General features: G+C 43.1%; 1 protein-coding gene across 2 annotated transcripts in view; it reads right to left on the reverse strand.

Annotated features, from left to right (window-relative positions):
- The window catches only part of LOC115126039 (glutamate receptor ionotropic, kainate 1), a 125,388-nt gene that overhangs the window by 18,634 nt on the left and 90,314 nt on the right, over positions 1 to 16,440 (reverse strand). The window contains exons 9-12 of one of the 2 annotated variants that reach the window (XM_065024179.1): positions 11,281 to 11,388; positions 10,663 to 10,704; positions 7,074 to 7,187; positions 754 to 957 (exon numbers count right to left, since the gene is read on the reverse strand). In XM_065024179.1, coding sequence (XP_064880251.1) covers positions 754 to 957; positions 7,074 to 7,187; positions 10,663 to 10,704; positions 11,281 to 11,388 — 468 coding nt within the window. The remainder of the gene's footprint in view (positions 1 to 753; positions 958 to 7,073; positions 7,188 to 10,662; positions 10,705 to 11,280; positions 11,389 to 16,440) is intronic. The other variant, XM_065024180.1, reaches the window with a different exon arrangement.

The following is a 16,440-nucleotide window of genomic DNA, read 5'->3' on the forward strand; positions in this document are numbered from 1 at the left end:
ACTGTACCATACACCTGTACTGTACTGTACCATACACCTGTACTGTACTGTACCATACACCTGTACTGTACCATACACCTGTACTGTACCTGCACTGTACTGTACCTGCACTGTACTGTACCTGCACTGTACTGTACCATACACCTGTACTGTACCTGCACTGTACTGTACCTGCACTGTACTGTACCTGCACTGTACTGTACCTGCACTGTACTGTACCATACACCTGTACTGTACCTGCACTGTACTGTACCTGCACTGTACTGTACCTGCACTGTACTGTACCATACACCTGTACTGTACCTGCACTGTACTGTACCTGCACTGTACTGTACCTGCACTGTACTGTACCATACACCTGTACTGTACCTGCACTGTACTGTACCTGCACTGTACTGTACCTGCACTGTACTGCACCTGCACTGTACTGTACCTGCACTGTACTGTACCATACACCTGTACTGTACCTGCACTGTACTGTACCTGCACTGTACTGTACCTGCACTGTACTGTACCATACACCTGTACTGTACCTGCACTGTACTGTACCTGCACTGTACTGTACCATACACCTGTACTGTACCTGCACTGTACTGTACCTGCACTGTACTGTACCTGCACTGTACTGTAGTGTGACAGCAAGTGATAGGCATCTACCGTAAATATCCATTCACTTTTCTCTTTCTTTTCCGTAAAGTAAAAGATATTCTCTTTCTCGTTCTGCCTCTCTCCTGGTACAGGCAAGTGACTCACATGGTCTATGAGTTCCCGCACCATGCCGTTCCATTCTCCTTTATCGTTTTGAGCTCCATACTTCCCGTCAGATACCAGTTTAACCTCGTAGGCAAATCCCAGGATGTTGGACAGCTCCTTCAGTAGGTCCAGGCAGTAACCTTCGAACCGGTCGTTACCGTACAGAGGCTTGTCAGACTTCTTGTACATGACGTAAGGGTTTTCCTGTGAGATGAGGTGATAGAGTCGTCAACATCTCTGTATAAACATACCCCATTAGTAGACTGTGTGGTTTCTTAGTTGGGATTGAGAAAAGATAGTAGAAACCACAGTACACAAAGAATTCCAACTACCCTCTCTAACTGACTTTGTGTATCTTACTACAATAGTTACTCTAACTATTGGATTATTTCTTATGACTATTTGGACTATTGAAATATCCCTTATGACTACTAATACTTTTGGACTGTTCTATATGGACTACTGGACTATCAAACTATTAGTATATAACTACTAAGACTATTGGACTATTATACTATATTGGACTACTGGACTATACTAATAATATATATATATTATATATTGTTATATATTGTTATATTATACTGTCTCCTCATCACGCGCTCTCACCACTGGCGTCCCCCAGGGCTCTGTTCTAGGCCCTCTCCTATTCTCGCTATACACCAAGTCACTTGGCTCTGTCATAACCTCACATGGTCTCTCCTATCATTGCTATGCAGACGACACACAATTAATCTTCTCCTTTCCCCCTTCTGATGACCAGGTGGCGAATCGCATCTCTGCATGTCTGGCAGACATATCAGTGTGGATGACGGATCACCACCTCAAGCTGAACCTCGGCAAGACGGAGCTGCTCTTCCTCCCGGGGAAGGACTGCCCATTCCATGATCTCGCCATCACGGTTGACAACTCCATTGTGTCCTCCTCCCAGAGCGCTAAGAACCTTGGCGTGATCCTGGACAACACCCTGTCGTTCTCAACTAACATCAAGGCGGTGGCCCGTTCTTGTAGGTTCATGCTCTACAACATCCGCAGAGTACGACCCTGCCTCACACAGGAAGCAGCGCAGGTCCTAATCCAGGCACTTGTCATCTCCCGTCTGGATTACTGCAACTCGCTGTTGGCTGGGCTCCCTGCCTGTGCCATTAAACCCCTACAACTCATCCAGAACGCCGCAGCCCGTCTGGTGTTCAACCTTCCCAAGTTCTCTCACGTCACCCCGCTCCTCCGCTCTCTCCACTGGCTTCCAGTTGAAGCTCGCATCCGCTACAAGACCATGGTGCTTGCCTACGGAGCTGTGAGGGGAACGGCACCTCAGTACCTCCAGGCTCTGATCAGGCCCTACAAACAAACAAGGGCACTGCGTTCATCCACCTCTGGCCTGCTCGCCTCCCTACCACTGAGGAAGTACAGTTCCTGCGCAGCCCAGTCAAAACTGTTCGCTGCTCTGGCCCCCCAATGGTGGAACAAACTCCCTCACGACGCCAGGAAAGCGGAGTCAATCACCACCTTCCGGAGACACCTGAAACCCCACCTCTTTCAGGAATACCTAGGATAGGATAAAGTAATCCTTCTCACCCCCCTTAAAAGATTTAGATGCACTATTGTAAAGTGGCTGTTCCACTGGATGTCTTAAGGTGAACGCACCAATTTGTAAGTCGCTCTGGATAAGAGCGTCTGCTAAATGACTTAAATGTAATGTAAATGTATATTGGACTACTGGACTATCAAACTATTAGTATATAACTACTAAGACTACTGGACTATCAAACTATTAGTATATAACTACTAAGACTACTGGACTATCAAACTATTAGTATATAACTACTAAGACTATTGGACTATTATACTATATTGGACTACTGGACTATCAAACTATTAGTATATAACTACTAAGACTACTGGACTATTATACTATATTGGACTACTGGACTATCAAACTATTACTATATAACTACTAAGACTATTGGACTATTATACTATATTGGACTACTGGACTATCAAACTATTAGTATATAACTACTAAGACTATTGGACTATTATACTATATTGGACTACTGGACTATCAAACTATTAGTATATAACTACTAAGGCTACTGGACTATTATACTATATTGGACTATTGGACTATCAAACTATTAGTATATAACTACTAAGACTATTAGACTATCAAACTCTTAGTATATAACTACTAAGACTACTGGACTATCAAACTATTAGTATATAACTACTAAGACTATTGGACTATTATACTATATTGGACTACTGGACTATCAAACTATTAGTATACAACTACTAAGACTACTGGACTATTATACTATATTGGACTACTGGACTATCAAACTATTAGTATATAACTACTAAGACTATTGGACTATTATACTATATTGGACTACTGGACTATCAAACTATTAGTATATAACTACTAAGACTATTGGACTATCAAACTATTAGTATATAACTACTAAGACTACTGGACTATTATACTATATTGGACTACTGGACTATCAAACTATTAGTATATAACTACTAAGACTACTGGACCATTATACTATATTGGACTACTGGACTATCAAACTATTAGTATATAACTACTAAGACTATTGGACTATTATACTATATTGGACTACTGGACTATCAAACTATTAGTATATAACTACTAAGACTATTGGACTATTATACTATATTGGACTACTGGACTATCAAACTATTAGTATATAACTACTAAGACTACTGGACTATTATACTATATTGGACTACTGGACTATCAAACTATTAGTATATAACTACTAAGACTATTGGACTATTATACTATATTGGACTATTGGACTATTATACTATTAGTATATAACTACTAAGACTACTGGACTATTATACTATTAGTATATAACTACTAAGACTACTGGACTATTATACTATATTGGACTATTGGACTATTATACTATTAGTATATAACTACTAAGACTATTGGACTATTATACTATATTGGACTACTGGACTATTATACTATTAGTATATAACTACTAAGACTACTGGACTATTATACTATATTGGACTACTGGACTATCAAACTATTAGTATATAACTACTAAGACTACTGGACTATTATACTATATTGGACTACTGGACTATCAAACTATTAGTATATAACTACTAAGACTACTGGACTATTATACTATATTGGACTACTGGACTATCAAACTATTAGTATATAACTACTAAGCCTACTGGACTATCAAACTATTAGTATATAACTACTAAGACTACTGGACTATTATACTATATTGGACTACTGGACTTTCAAACTATTAGTATATAACTACTAAGCCTACTGGACTATCAAACTATTAGTATATAACTACTAAGACTATTGGACTATTATACTATATTGGACTACTGGACTATCAAACTATTAGTATATAACTACTAAGACTACTGGACTATCAAACTATTAGTATATAACTACTAAGACTACTGGACTATCAAACTATTAGTATATAACTACTAAGACTACTGGACTATCAAACTATTAGTATATAACTACTAAGACTATTGGACTATTATACTATATTGGACTACTGGACTATCAAACTATTAGTATATAACTACTAAGACTACTGGACTATCAAACTATTAGTATATAACTACTAAGACTATTGGACTATTATACTACATTGGACTATTGGACTATTATACTATTAGTATATAACTACTAAGACTACTGGACTATTATACTATTAGTATATAACTACTAAGACTACTGGACTATTATACTATATTGGACTACTGGACTATCAAACTATTAGTATATAACTACTAAGACTATTGGACTATTATACTACATTGGACTATTGGACTATTATACTATTAGTATATAACTACTAAGACTACTGGACTATTATACTATTAGTATATAACTACTAAGACTACTGGACTATTATACTATATTGGACTACTGGACTATCAAACTATTAGTATATAGCTACTAAGACTATTGGACTATTATACTATATTGGACTACTGGACTATCAAACTATTAGTATATAACTACTAAGACTACTGGACCATTATACTATATTGGACTACTGGACTATCAAACTATTAGTATATAACTACTAAGACTATTGGACTATTATACTATATTGGACTACTGGACTATCAAACTATTAGTATATAACTACTAAGACTATTGGACTATTATACTATATTGGACTATTGGACTATTATACTATTAGTATATAACTACTAAGACTACTGGACTATTATACTATTAGTATATAACTACTAAGACTACTGGACTATTATACTATATTGGACTATTGGACTATTATACTATTAGTATATAACTACTAAGACTACTGGACTATTATACTATTAGTATATAACTACTAAGACTACTGGACTATTATACTATTAGTATATAACTACTAAGACTACTGGACTATCAAACTATTAGTATATAACTACTAAGACTACTGGACTATTATACTATATTGGACTACTGGACTATCAAACTATTAGGATATAGCTACTAAGACTATTGGACTATTATACTATATTGGACTACTGGACTATCAAACTATTAGTATATAACTACTAAGACTATTGGACTATCAAACTATCAAACTATTAGACTACTATATCAAACTACTAAGACTATTGGACTATCAAACTATTAGTATATTATATTGGACTATTATACTATATTGGACTACTGGACTATCAAACTATTAGTATATAACTACTAAGACTATTGGACTATCAAACTATTAGTATATAACTACTAAGACTATTGGACTATTATACTATATTGGACTACTGGACTATCCCCGGTGACTATTTGTACTATTGAACTCTTTCATATGGATATTTGTAATGCTGGACTCATAGCTAGTTTTCCCCAACATCGGACACCCCCTAATTTCAGATAATCTCTAGCCGTTAGAGGATTAAATCACCTCGAGCTAAACATTTAAATGGACTAGAAAATAACGGCATCTTTTGCGACCAAAGACACCCTTTCTTTACTTATCTATTGTTCACCTAATACCTTTTTTTGCACTATTGGTTAGAGCCTGTAAGTAAGCATTTCACTGTGAGGTGTTCAACGCCTGTTGTATTCGGCGCACGTGACAAATAAACTTTGATTTGATTTGATTCTAGCAAGCTGACCACCGATTTTCATTGTAAATTATGTACGTTAAGATAAGTTTTGAGAGTTTAAAAAAAAAGTAATATATATATATACACATTTTGTGGGACACACTGTATACTGTAAAATAAGACACTCATCATTTAATATCCAACTTTTTACTTCTGAAATATAGCTAACGGAAGGCTAGCCAACTAACTTATCTAGTAAACCACTTCGGGTATGAGGTTGGTGTCTCTTTTTTGAACAAAATTATACGGATATATCTTGTAATTAAACAAAATAGTAAGGTAGCCAATAACTGAGGATCATATGTCGATAATACGGGCCATATTTTCTTTGACTGTATGGACTATTGGACTACCCAGTGACTAGTTGGACTATTGGACTACCCAGTGACTAGTTGGACTATTGGACAACCCAGTGACTAGTTGGACTATTGGACAACCCAGTGACTAGTTGGACTATTGGACTACCCAGTGACTAGTTGGACTATTGGACTACCCAGTGACTAGTTGGACTATTGGACAACCCAGTGACTAGTTGGACTATTGGACTACCCAGTGAATAGTTGGACTATTGGACAACCCAGTGACTAGTTGGACTATTGGACTACCCAGTGACTAGTTGGACTATTGGACTACCCAGTGACTAGTTGGACTATTGGACTACCCAGTGAATAGTTGGACTATTGGACAACCCAGTGACTAGTTGGACTATTGGACTACCCAGTGACTAGTTGGACTATTGGACAACCCAGTGCCTAGTTGGACTATTGGACAACCCAGTGACTAGTTGGACTATTGGACAACCCAGTGACTAGTTGGACTATTGGTCAACCCAGTGACTAGTTAGACTATTGGACAACCCAGTGACTAGTTGGACTATTGGACTACCCAGTGACTAGTTGGACTATTGGACTACCCAGTGACTAGTTGGACTATTGGACTACCCAGTGACTAGTTGGACTATTGGACTACCCAGTGACTAGTTGGATTATTGGACTACCCAGTGACTAGTTGGACTATTTGTATATTCCATATGGACTATTTGACTATTTTCTGCAGACTATTTGCTCCACAGTTGTTTCAATTTAATTTTGATATTGTTTTAGTCTTTTTTAATCTTCTTAAGTATGTTGTGACCCCTGAGACGTGACTTGACTTACCAGGATAGTGGTGACGACCAGAGTCCTGTTGGCCATGGAATCTGTGATGTTAGTCCCCGTATCCTTCAGACTTTCGGTAAGGTTAAGGCCGTTGTTGGAGTTCCACAATCCAATCTGAAGAGGAGTAAATCACCAAAACATTATATTCTACCCATCACTGTCTTCTAACCATCACGGTATTCTACCCATCACGGTATTCTACCGATCACTGTCTTCTAGCCATCACTGTCTTCTAACCATCACTGTCTTCTATCCATCACTGTCTTCTAACCATCACTTTCTTCTAACCATCACCGTATTCTAACCATCACCGTCTTCTAACCATCACTGTCTTCTAACCATCACTGTCTTCTATCCATCACTGTCTTCTATCCATCACTGTCTTCTAACCATCACTGTCTTCTAACCATCACCGTCTTCTAACCATCACCGTCTTCTAACCATCACTGTATTCTAACCATCACTGTCTCCTATCCATCACCATATTCTATCCATCACCGTATTCTATCCATCACCGTATTCTATCCATCACAGTATTCTGTCCATCACTGTATTCTAACCATCACTGTCTTCTAACCATCACTGTCTTCTAAACATCACCGTATTCTAACCATCACAGTATTCTGTCCATCACTGTATTCTAACCATCACTGTCTTCTAACCATCACTGTCTTCTAACCATCACTGTCTTCTAACCATCACCGTATTCTAACCATCACTGTCTTCTAACCATCACTGTCTTCTAACCATCACTGTCTTCTGTCCATCACTGTATTCTAACCATCACTGTCTTCTAACCATCACTGTCTTCTAACCATCACCGTATTCTAACCATCACAGTATTCTGTCCATCACTGTATTCTAACCATCACTGTCTTCTAACCATCACTGTCTTCTAACCATCACTGTCTTCTAACCATCACCGTATTCTAACCATCACTGTCTTCTAACCATCACTGTCTTCTAACCATCACTGTCTTCTGTCCATCACCGTATTCTATCCATCACCGTATTCTACCCATCACCGTCTTCTACCCATCACCGTCTTCTATCCATCACTGTCTTCTAACCATCACTGTCTTCTAACCATCACTGTCTTCTGTCCATCACTGTATTCTACCCATCACTGTATTCTACCCATCACTGTCTTCTAACCATCACTGTCTTCTAACCATCACTGTATTCTAACCATCACTGTATTCTAACCATCACTGTCTTCTAACCATCACTGTCTTCTAACCATCACTGTATTCTAACCATCACTGTCTTCTAACCATCATGGTAAGGACAACTCAGATAAGGACTGTAGGAGTGGGTAGGACACCTCAGATAAGGACTGTAGGAGAGGGTAGGACAACTCAGATAAGGACTGTAGGAGAGGGTAGGACAACTCAGATAAGGACTGTAGGAGTCGGTAGGACAACTCAGATAAGGACTGTAGGAGTGGGTAGGACACCTCAGATAAGGACTGTAGGAGAGGGTAGGACAACTCAGATAAGGACTGTAGGAGTGGGGTAGGACAACTCAGATAAGGACTGTAGGAGAGGGTAGGACAATTCAGATAAGGACTGTAGGAGACTATAGGAGTGGGTAGGACAACTCAGATAAGGACTGTAGGAGAGGGTAGGACAACTCAGATAAGGACTGTAGGAGTGGGAGGACAACTCAGATAAGGACTTATAACTCAGATAAGGACTGTAGGAGAGGGTAGGACAACTCAGATAAGGACTGTAGGAGTGGGTAGGACAACTCAGATAAGGACTGTAGGAGTCGGTAGGACAACTCAGATAAGGACTGTAGGAGAGGGTAGGACAACTCAGATAAGGACTGTAGGAGTGGGTAGGACAACTCAGATAAGGACTGTAGGAGAGGGTAGGACAACTCAGATAAGGACTGATAAGGAGAGGGTAGGACAACTCAGATAAGGACTGTAGGAGAGGGTAGGACAACAGATAAGGACAGATAGGACAACTCAGATAAGGACTGTAGGAGTCGGTAGGACAACTCAGATAAGGACTGTAGGAGAGGGTAGGACAACTCAGATAAGGACTGTAGGAGTGGGTATTATAACTCAGATAAGGACTGTAGGAGTGGGTATTATAACTCAGATAAGGACTGTAGGAGAGGGTAGGACAACTTAGATAAGGACTGTAGGAGAGGGAAGGACAACTCAGATAAGGACTGTAGGAGAGGGTATTATAACTCAGATAAGGACTGTAGGAGTGGGTAGGACAACTCAGATAAGGACTGTAGGAGTGGGTAGGACAACTCAGATAAGGACTGTAGGAGTAGGTAGGACAACTCAGATAAGGACTGTAGGAGAGGGTAGGACAACTCAGATAAGGACTGTAGGAGAGGGTAGGACAACTCAGATAAGGACTGTAGGAGTGGGTAGGACAACTCAGATAAGGACTGTAGGAGTGGGTAGGACAACTCAGATAAGGACTGTAGGAGAGGGTAGGACAACTCAGATAAGGACTGTAGGAGTGGGTAGGACAACTCAGATAAGGACTGTAGGAGTGGGTAGGACAACTCAGATAAGGACTGTAGGAGAGGGTAGGACAACTCAGATAAGGACTGTAGGAGTGGGTAGGACAACTCAGATAAGGACTGTAGGAGAGGGTAGGACAACTCAGATAAGGACTGTAGGAGTGGGTAGGACAACTCAGATAAGGACTGTAGGAGTGGGTAGGACAACTCAGATAAGGACTGTAGGAGAGGGTAGGACAACTCAGATAAGGACTGTAGGAGAGGGTATTATAATTCAGAGAATAAAACACGAAGGTCAGACAAGAGGGTCAACAACAGGGTCAGACCACAGGGTCAACAACAGGGTCAGACAACAGGGTCAGACCACAGAGTCAACGAGAGGGTCAGACAAGAGGATCAGACCACAGGGTCAACAACAGGGTCAACCACAGGGTCAGACCACAGGGTCAGACCACAGAATCAACAACAGGGTCAACCCCAGGGTCAGACCACAGGGTCAGACTACAGGGTCAACAACAGGGTCAACCCCAGGGTCAACAACAGGGTCAACAACGGGGTCAACCACAGAGTCAACCCCAGGATCAACAACAGGGTCAGACCACAGGGTCAACAACAGGGTCAACAACCCAGGGTCAGACCACAGGGTCAGACCACAGAGTCAACCACAGAGTCAACCCCAGGGTCAGACCACAGGGTCAACCCCAGGGTCAGACCACAGGGTCAACCCCAGGGTCAGACCACAGGGTCAACCCCAGGGTCAGACCACAGGGTCAACAAGAGGGTCGACAACAGGGTCAGACCACAGGGTCAAACCCAGGGTCAGACCACAGGGTCAACCCCAGGGTCAGACCACAGGGTCAACAAGAGGGTCGACAACAGGGTCAGACCACAGGGTCGACAACAGGGTCAGACCACAGGGTCAACAACAGGGTCAACAACGGGGTCAACCACAGAGTCAACCCCAGGATCAACAACAGGGTCAGACCACAGGGTCAACAACAGGGTCGACAACAGGGTCAGACCACAGGGTCAACCCCAGGGTCAGACAACAGGGTCAGACCACAGGGTCAGACCAGAGCCAGTCAGCCGCTCTACAAACCTTTTTCCACACTTTATTGAGGTGGCTATTGCCCCCGATCGTCTTGTTAAGAAAGGAAGCAAAAACACAGCATTTTATCAACCTTTTCAGGAACCGGCAAACTGGTGGATGTTTCTAATTATATTACACACGTTGTGGTGGTTATACCCTCCTCTCATACATATGGTGCTTTGGTCTCATGACCTGTAGCTAACCGTGATGCAATGCGATGCGGTGTGTGTGTCTGTGTCTGTGTCTGTGTCTGTGTGTGTGTGTGTGTGTGTGTGCATGCGTGCGTGTGTGTGTCTGTGTGTGTGTTTGTGTGTCTGTATGTGTGTGTCTGTGTGTGTGTCTCTGTGTCTCTGTGTGTGTGTGTCTCTGTGTGTGTGTGTGTGTGTGTCTCTGTGTGTGTGTGTGTGTGTGTGTGTGTCTCTGTGTGTGTGTGTGTGTGTGTGTGTGTGTGTGTGTGTGTGTGTGTCTGTGTCTGTGTGTCTGTGTGTGTGTGTGTGTGTGTCTGTGTGTGTGTCTCTATGTGTGCGTGCGTGCGTGCGTGCGTGCGTGCGTGCGTGCGTGCGTGCGTGCGTGCGTGCGTGCGTGCGTGCGCGTGTGTGTTTAATACATCGTGGTACTGCAGCTCACCTTCTCCAAGCCGTCTTCCTTCAGACTGATGACGTCCAGGTCAAAGTCTTTCCTCAAACCGTCTGTCTTGTTTATAATGATCTGTCCTGTCAAACCGTTCCACGTCGCCTGGGAAAGACAGATTCATTCCTGCTTTTTATTTATCCTTACAGAGGTACAGAACCACACTAAGTTACAGAGGTACAGAACCACGCTAAGTTACAGAGGTACAGAACCACTCTCTAAGTTACAGAGATACAGAACCACACTAAGTGACAGAGATACAGAACCACACTAAGTGACAGAGATACAGAACCACTCTAAGTGACAGAGGTACAGAACCACACTAAGTGACAGAGGTACAGAACCACACTAAGTGACAGAGGTACAGAACCACTCTAAGTGACAGAGGTACAGAACCACTCTAAGTGACAGAGATACAGAACCACTCTAAGTGACAGAGGTACAGAACCACATTAAGTGACAGAGGTACAGAACCACACTCTAAGTGACAGAGATACAGAACCACTCTAAGTGACAGAGAGTGTGAACCACACTAAGTGACATAGATACAGAACCACACTAAGTGACAGAGATACAGAACCACACTAAGTGACAGAGATACAGAACCACACTAAGTTACAGAGGTACAGAACCACACTAAGTTACAGAGGTACAGAACCACTCTCTAAGTGACAGAGTGTGAACCACACTAAGTGACAGAGATACAGAACCACACTATCTCTCTCTCTCTCTCTCTCTCTCTCTCTCTCTAAAATGTAGTATGCTTTAAATGACAGTATTTCCTACTCATTTAGGCTTTTCATCTAGTAGAATTCTCTGCACACTATTGAGGAAGATAAATCCTATTTCCGAAACCCACGTGTTTTGACAACAGCTGATAATCACATTAGATGACACATTCTCAGTAGGAGGAGCCTAGTACGTTGTTATTTGTTACTTACTGCATTCGTTTTGACTAAAGAGTACGTATTACGACTAGTATGATTAGTACACAGTTTGCAGTGACTGTAAAGGGACTGCAATGACTCATCAATGACTTACAATGGCAATTGTGCACAATTTATTTTACCTTTATTTATCTAGGCAAGTCAGTTAACAACAAATTCTTATTTACAATGACGGCCTAGGAACAGTGGGTTAACTGCCTTGTTCAGCTCGTGGGATTCAATCTTGAAACCTTTCGGTTACTGGGCCCAACGCTCTAACCACAAGGCTACCTGCCTCTAACCACTAGACTACCTGCCTCTAACCACTAGGCTACCTGCCTCTAACCACTAGGCTACCTGCCTCTAACCACTAGGCTACCTGCCTCCTCTAACCACTAGGCTACCTGCCTCCTCTAACCACTAGGCTACCTGCCTCCTCTAACCACTAGTCTACCTGCCTCCTCTAACCACTAGGCTACCTGCCTCCTCTAACCACTAGGCTACCTGCCTCCTCTAACCACTAAGCTACCTGCCTCTAACCACTAGGCTACTTGCCTCTAACCACTAGGCTACTTGCCTCTAACCACTAGGCTACCTGCCTCCTCTAACCACTAGGCTACCTGCCTCCTCTAACCACTAGGCTACCTGCCTCCTCTAACCACTAGGCTACCCTGCCTCCTCTAACCACTAGGCTACCTGCCTCTAACCACTAGGCTACCTGCCTCTAACCACTAGACTACCTTCCTCTAACCACTAGGCTACCTGCCTCTAACCACTAGGCTACCTGCCTCTAACCACTAGGCTACCTGCCTCCTCTAACCACTAGGCTACCTGCCTCCTCTAACCACTAGGCTACCTGCCTCCTCTAACCACTAGGCTACCTGCCTCCTCTAACCACTAGGCTACCTGCCTCCTCTAACCACTAGGCTACCTGCCTCCTCTAACCACTAGGCTACCTGCCTCCTCTAACCACTAGGCTACCTGCCTCCTCTAACCACTAGGCTACCTGCCTCCTCTAACCACTAGGCTACCTGCCTCCTCTAACCACTAGGCTACCCTGCCTCCTCTAACCACTAGGCTACCTGCCTCTAACCACTAGGCTACCTGCCTCTAACCACTAGACTACCTTCCTCTAACCACTAGGCTACCTGCCTCTAACCACTAGGCTACCTGCCTCTAACCACTAGGCTACCTGCCTCCTCTAACCACTAGGCTACCTGCCTGCCTCCTCTAACCACTAGGCTACCTGCCTCTAACCATTAGACTACCTTCCTCTAACCACTAGGCTACCTGCCTCCTCTAACCACTAGGCTACCTGCCTCCTCTAACCACTAGGCTACCTGCCTCCTCTAACCACTAGGCTACCTGCCTCCTCTAACCACTAGGCTACCTTCCTCTAACCACTAGGCTACCTGCCTCCTCTAACCACTAGGCTACCTGCCTCCTCTAACCACTAGGCTACCTGCCTCCTCTAACCACTAGGCTACCTGCCTCCTCTAACCACTAGGCTACCTGCCTCCTCTAACCACTAGGCTACCTGCCTCCTCTAACCACTAGGCTACCTGCCTCCTCTAACCACTAGGCTACCTGCCTCCTCTAACCACTAGGCTACCTGCCGCCCCATTAAACAACATTACCACTATGCCTTCTAATTGCAGTTGCTGTTCTCATAATATACAGGAGAACTATCGCCTTATGGTGAAGATAGCCGAGTTGTGAGCCCAGCTTCAAATTCAATCGTTAGGCAAGGGTAATTTAAGTGTAGGGAAAGGATGAAACAGCATCTGTGCCACCAGTAAGTACAGATAGTAGTATAAATCCCCTCTCACGGTCCCCGCAGCTGGACAATTTTCTCATGGCTTCCGGAAAGAAATGCTGTCGGCATGCTCAACTGGTTTTGCTCATTCAGCCGACAGAAACTTTCAACCAGTTCTCCCCATTTAGCATCGAGTCGGAGTGAGAGACTTCTCTGGGCTCTCCTTCACCCTTTATGTGGTCTGAGCCACCGAAGCCTCCGACCATTAGCTCTGACAAACTGAAAACCTCTAGTCATTGGCGACTCCATTTCCCGCAGTATTAGAATCATCCACAAAGATTATACACTGTTTACCAGGGGGGCCGGGCTACCAACGTTAAGGCTAATCTGAAGATGGTGCTGGCTAAAGCTAAAACTGAAGAGTGTAGAGAGTATAGGGATATTGTTATCCACGTCGGCACCAACGATGTTAGGATGAAACAGTCAGAGGTCACGTGCATGTAAATTAGCAGTCTCTGTCAGACAGAGGAGGCTGCATGATAAACAGAGTCCAGTCTCTGTTAGACAGAGGAGGCTGCATGATAAACAGAGTCTCTGTTAGACAGAGGAGGCTGCATGATAAACAGAGTCCAGTCTCTGTTAGACAGAGGAGGCTGCATGATAAACAGAGTCCAGTCTCTGTAAGACAGAGGAGGCTGCATGATAAACAGAGTCCAGTCTCTGTAAGACAGAGGAGGCTGCATGATAAACAGAGTCCAGTCTCTGTAAGACAGAGGAGGCTGCATGATAAACAGAGTCCAGTCTCTGTAAGACAGAGGAGGTTGCATGATAAACAGAGTCCAGTCTCTGTAAGACAGAGGAGGTTGCATGATAAACAGAGTCTCTGTCAGACAGAGGAGGTTGCATGATAAACAGAGTCTCTGTAAGACAGAGGAGGCTGCATGATAAACAGAGGAGGCTGCATGATAAACAGAGGAGGCTGCATGATAAACAGAGTCCAGTCTCTGTCAGACAGAGGAGGCTTCATGATAAACAGAGTCCAGTCTCTGTCAGACAGAGGAGGCTGCATGATAAACAGAGGAGGCTGCATGATAAACAGAGTCCAGTCTCTGTCAGACAGAGGAGGCTGCATGATAAACAGAGTCTCTGTAAGACAGAGGAGGCTGCATGATAAACAGAGTCCAGTCTCTGTCAGACAGAGGAGGCTGCATGATAAACAGAGTCCAGTCTCTGTCAGACAGAGGAGGCTGCATGATATACAGAGTCCAGTCTCTGTCAGACAGAGGAGGCTGCATGATAAACAGAGGAGGCTGCATGATAAACAGTGTCCAGTCTCTGTAAGACAGAGGAGGCTGCATGATAAACAGAGTCCAGTCTCTGTCAGACAGAGGAGGCTGCATGATATACAGAGTCCAGTCTCTGTCAGACAGAGGAGGCTGCATGATAAACAGAGGAGGCTGCATGATAAACAGTGTCCAGTCTCTGTAAGACAGAGGAGGCTGCATGATAAACAGAGGAGGCTACATGATAAACAGAGTCTCTGTCAGACAGAGGAGGCTGCATGATAAACAGAGTCTCTGTCAGACAGAGGAGGCTGCATGATAAACAGAGGAGGCTACATGATAAAAAGAGTCTCTGTCAGACAGAGGAGGCTGCATGATAAACAGAGTCCAGTCTCTGTTAGACAGAGGAGGCTGCATGATAAACAGAGTCTCTGTAAGACAGAGGAGGCTGCATGATAAACAGAGTCTCTGTCAGACAGAGGAGGTTGCATGATAAACAGAGGAGGCTGCATGATAAACAGAGGAGGCTGCATGATAAACAGAGTCCAGTCTCTGTCAGACAGAGGAGGCTGCATGATAAACAGAGTCTCTGTCAGACAGAGGAGGCTGCATGATAAACAGAGTCTCTGTTAGACAGAGGAGGCTGCATGATAAACAGAGTCTCTGTCAGACAGAGGAGGCTGCATGATAAACAGAGTCTCTGTAAGACAGAGGAGGCTGCATGATAAACAGAGTCCAGTCTCTGTCAGACAGAGGAGGCTGCATGATAAACAGAGTCTCTGTAAGACAGAGGAGGCTGCATGCATATACAACAAGTCACCATAATCAATTACAGAGAGAAAAATGCTCTGAACAACCTTCTTTTTAGCCATAAGCGGGAAGCCTTATTATGAAAATAAAAACCCAATTTCAATTGAAGTTTTGTCACAAGATTATCCACATGAACTTTAAAGGACAATTTGTCATCCAACCACATACCTTGGTATGTGTAGGATGACACATTTCCAATGGATAAGCCATCAGATGTGACAATGCTAAAGTTCTCTGGCAGAGTTCTAGCTCTGGTAAAAGGTCATGAACTTAGTTGTTTCTACATCCAAGACCAGTTTGAGACCATAAAGGGAGGCCTGCAGTGACTGAAAAGCAGTCTGCAGCTCTTCAACAGCCTGAACCAGAGAATGAGCACATGAAT

This window comes from Oncorhynchus nerka, linkage group LG11, assembly GCF_034236695.1.
Source record: "Oncorhynchus nerka isolate Pitt River linkage group LG11, Oner_Uvic_2.0, whole genome shotgun sequence".
NCBI lineage: Eukaryota > Metazoa > Chordata > Actinopteri > Salmoniformes > Salmonidae > Oncorhynchus > Oncorhynchus nerka.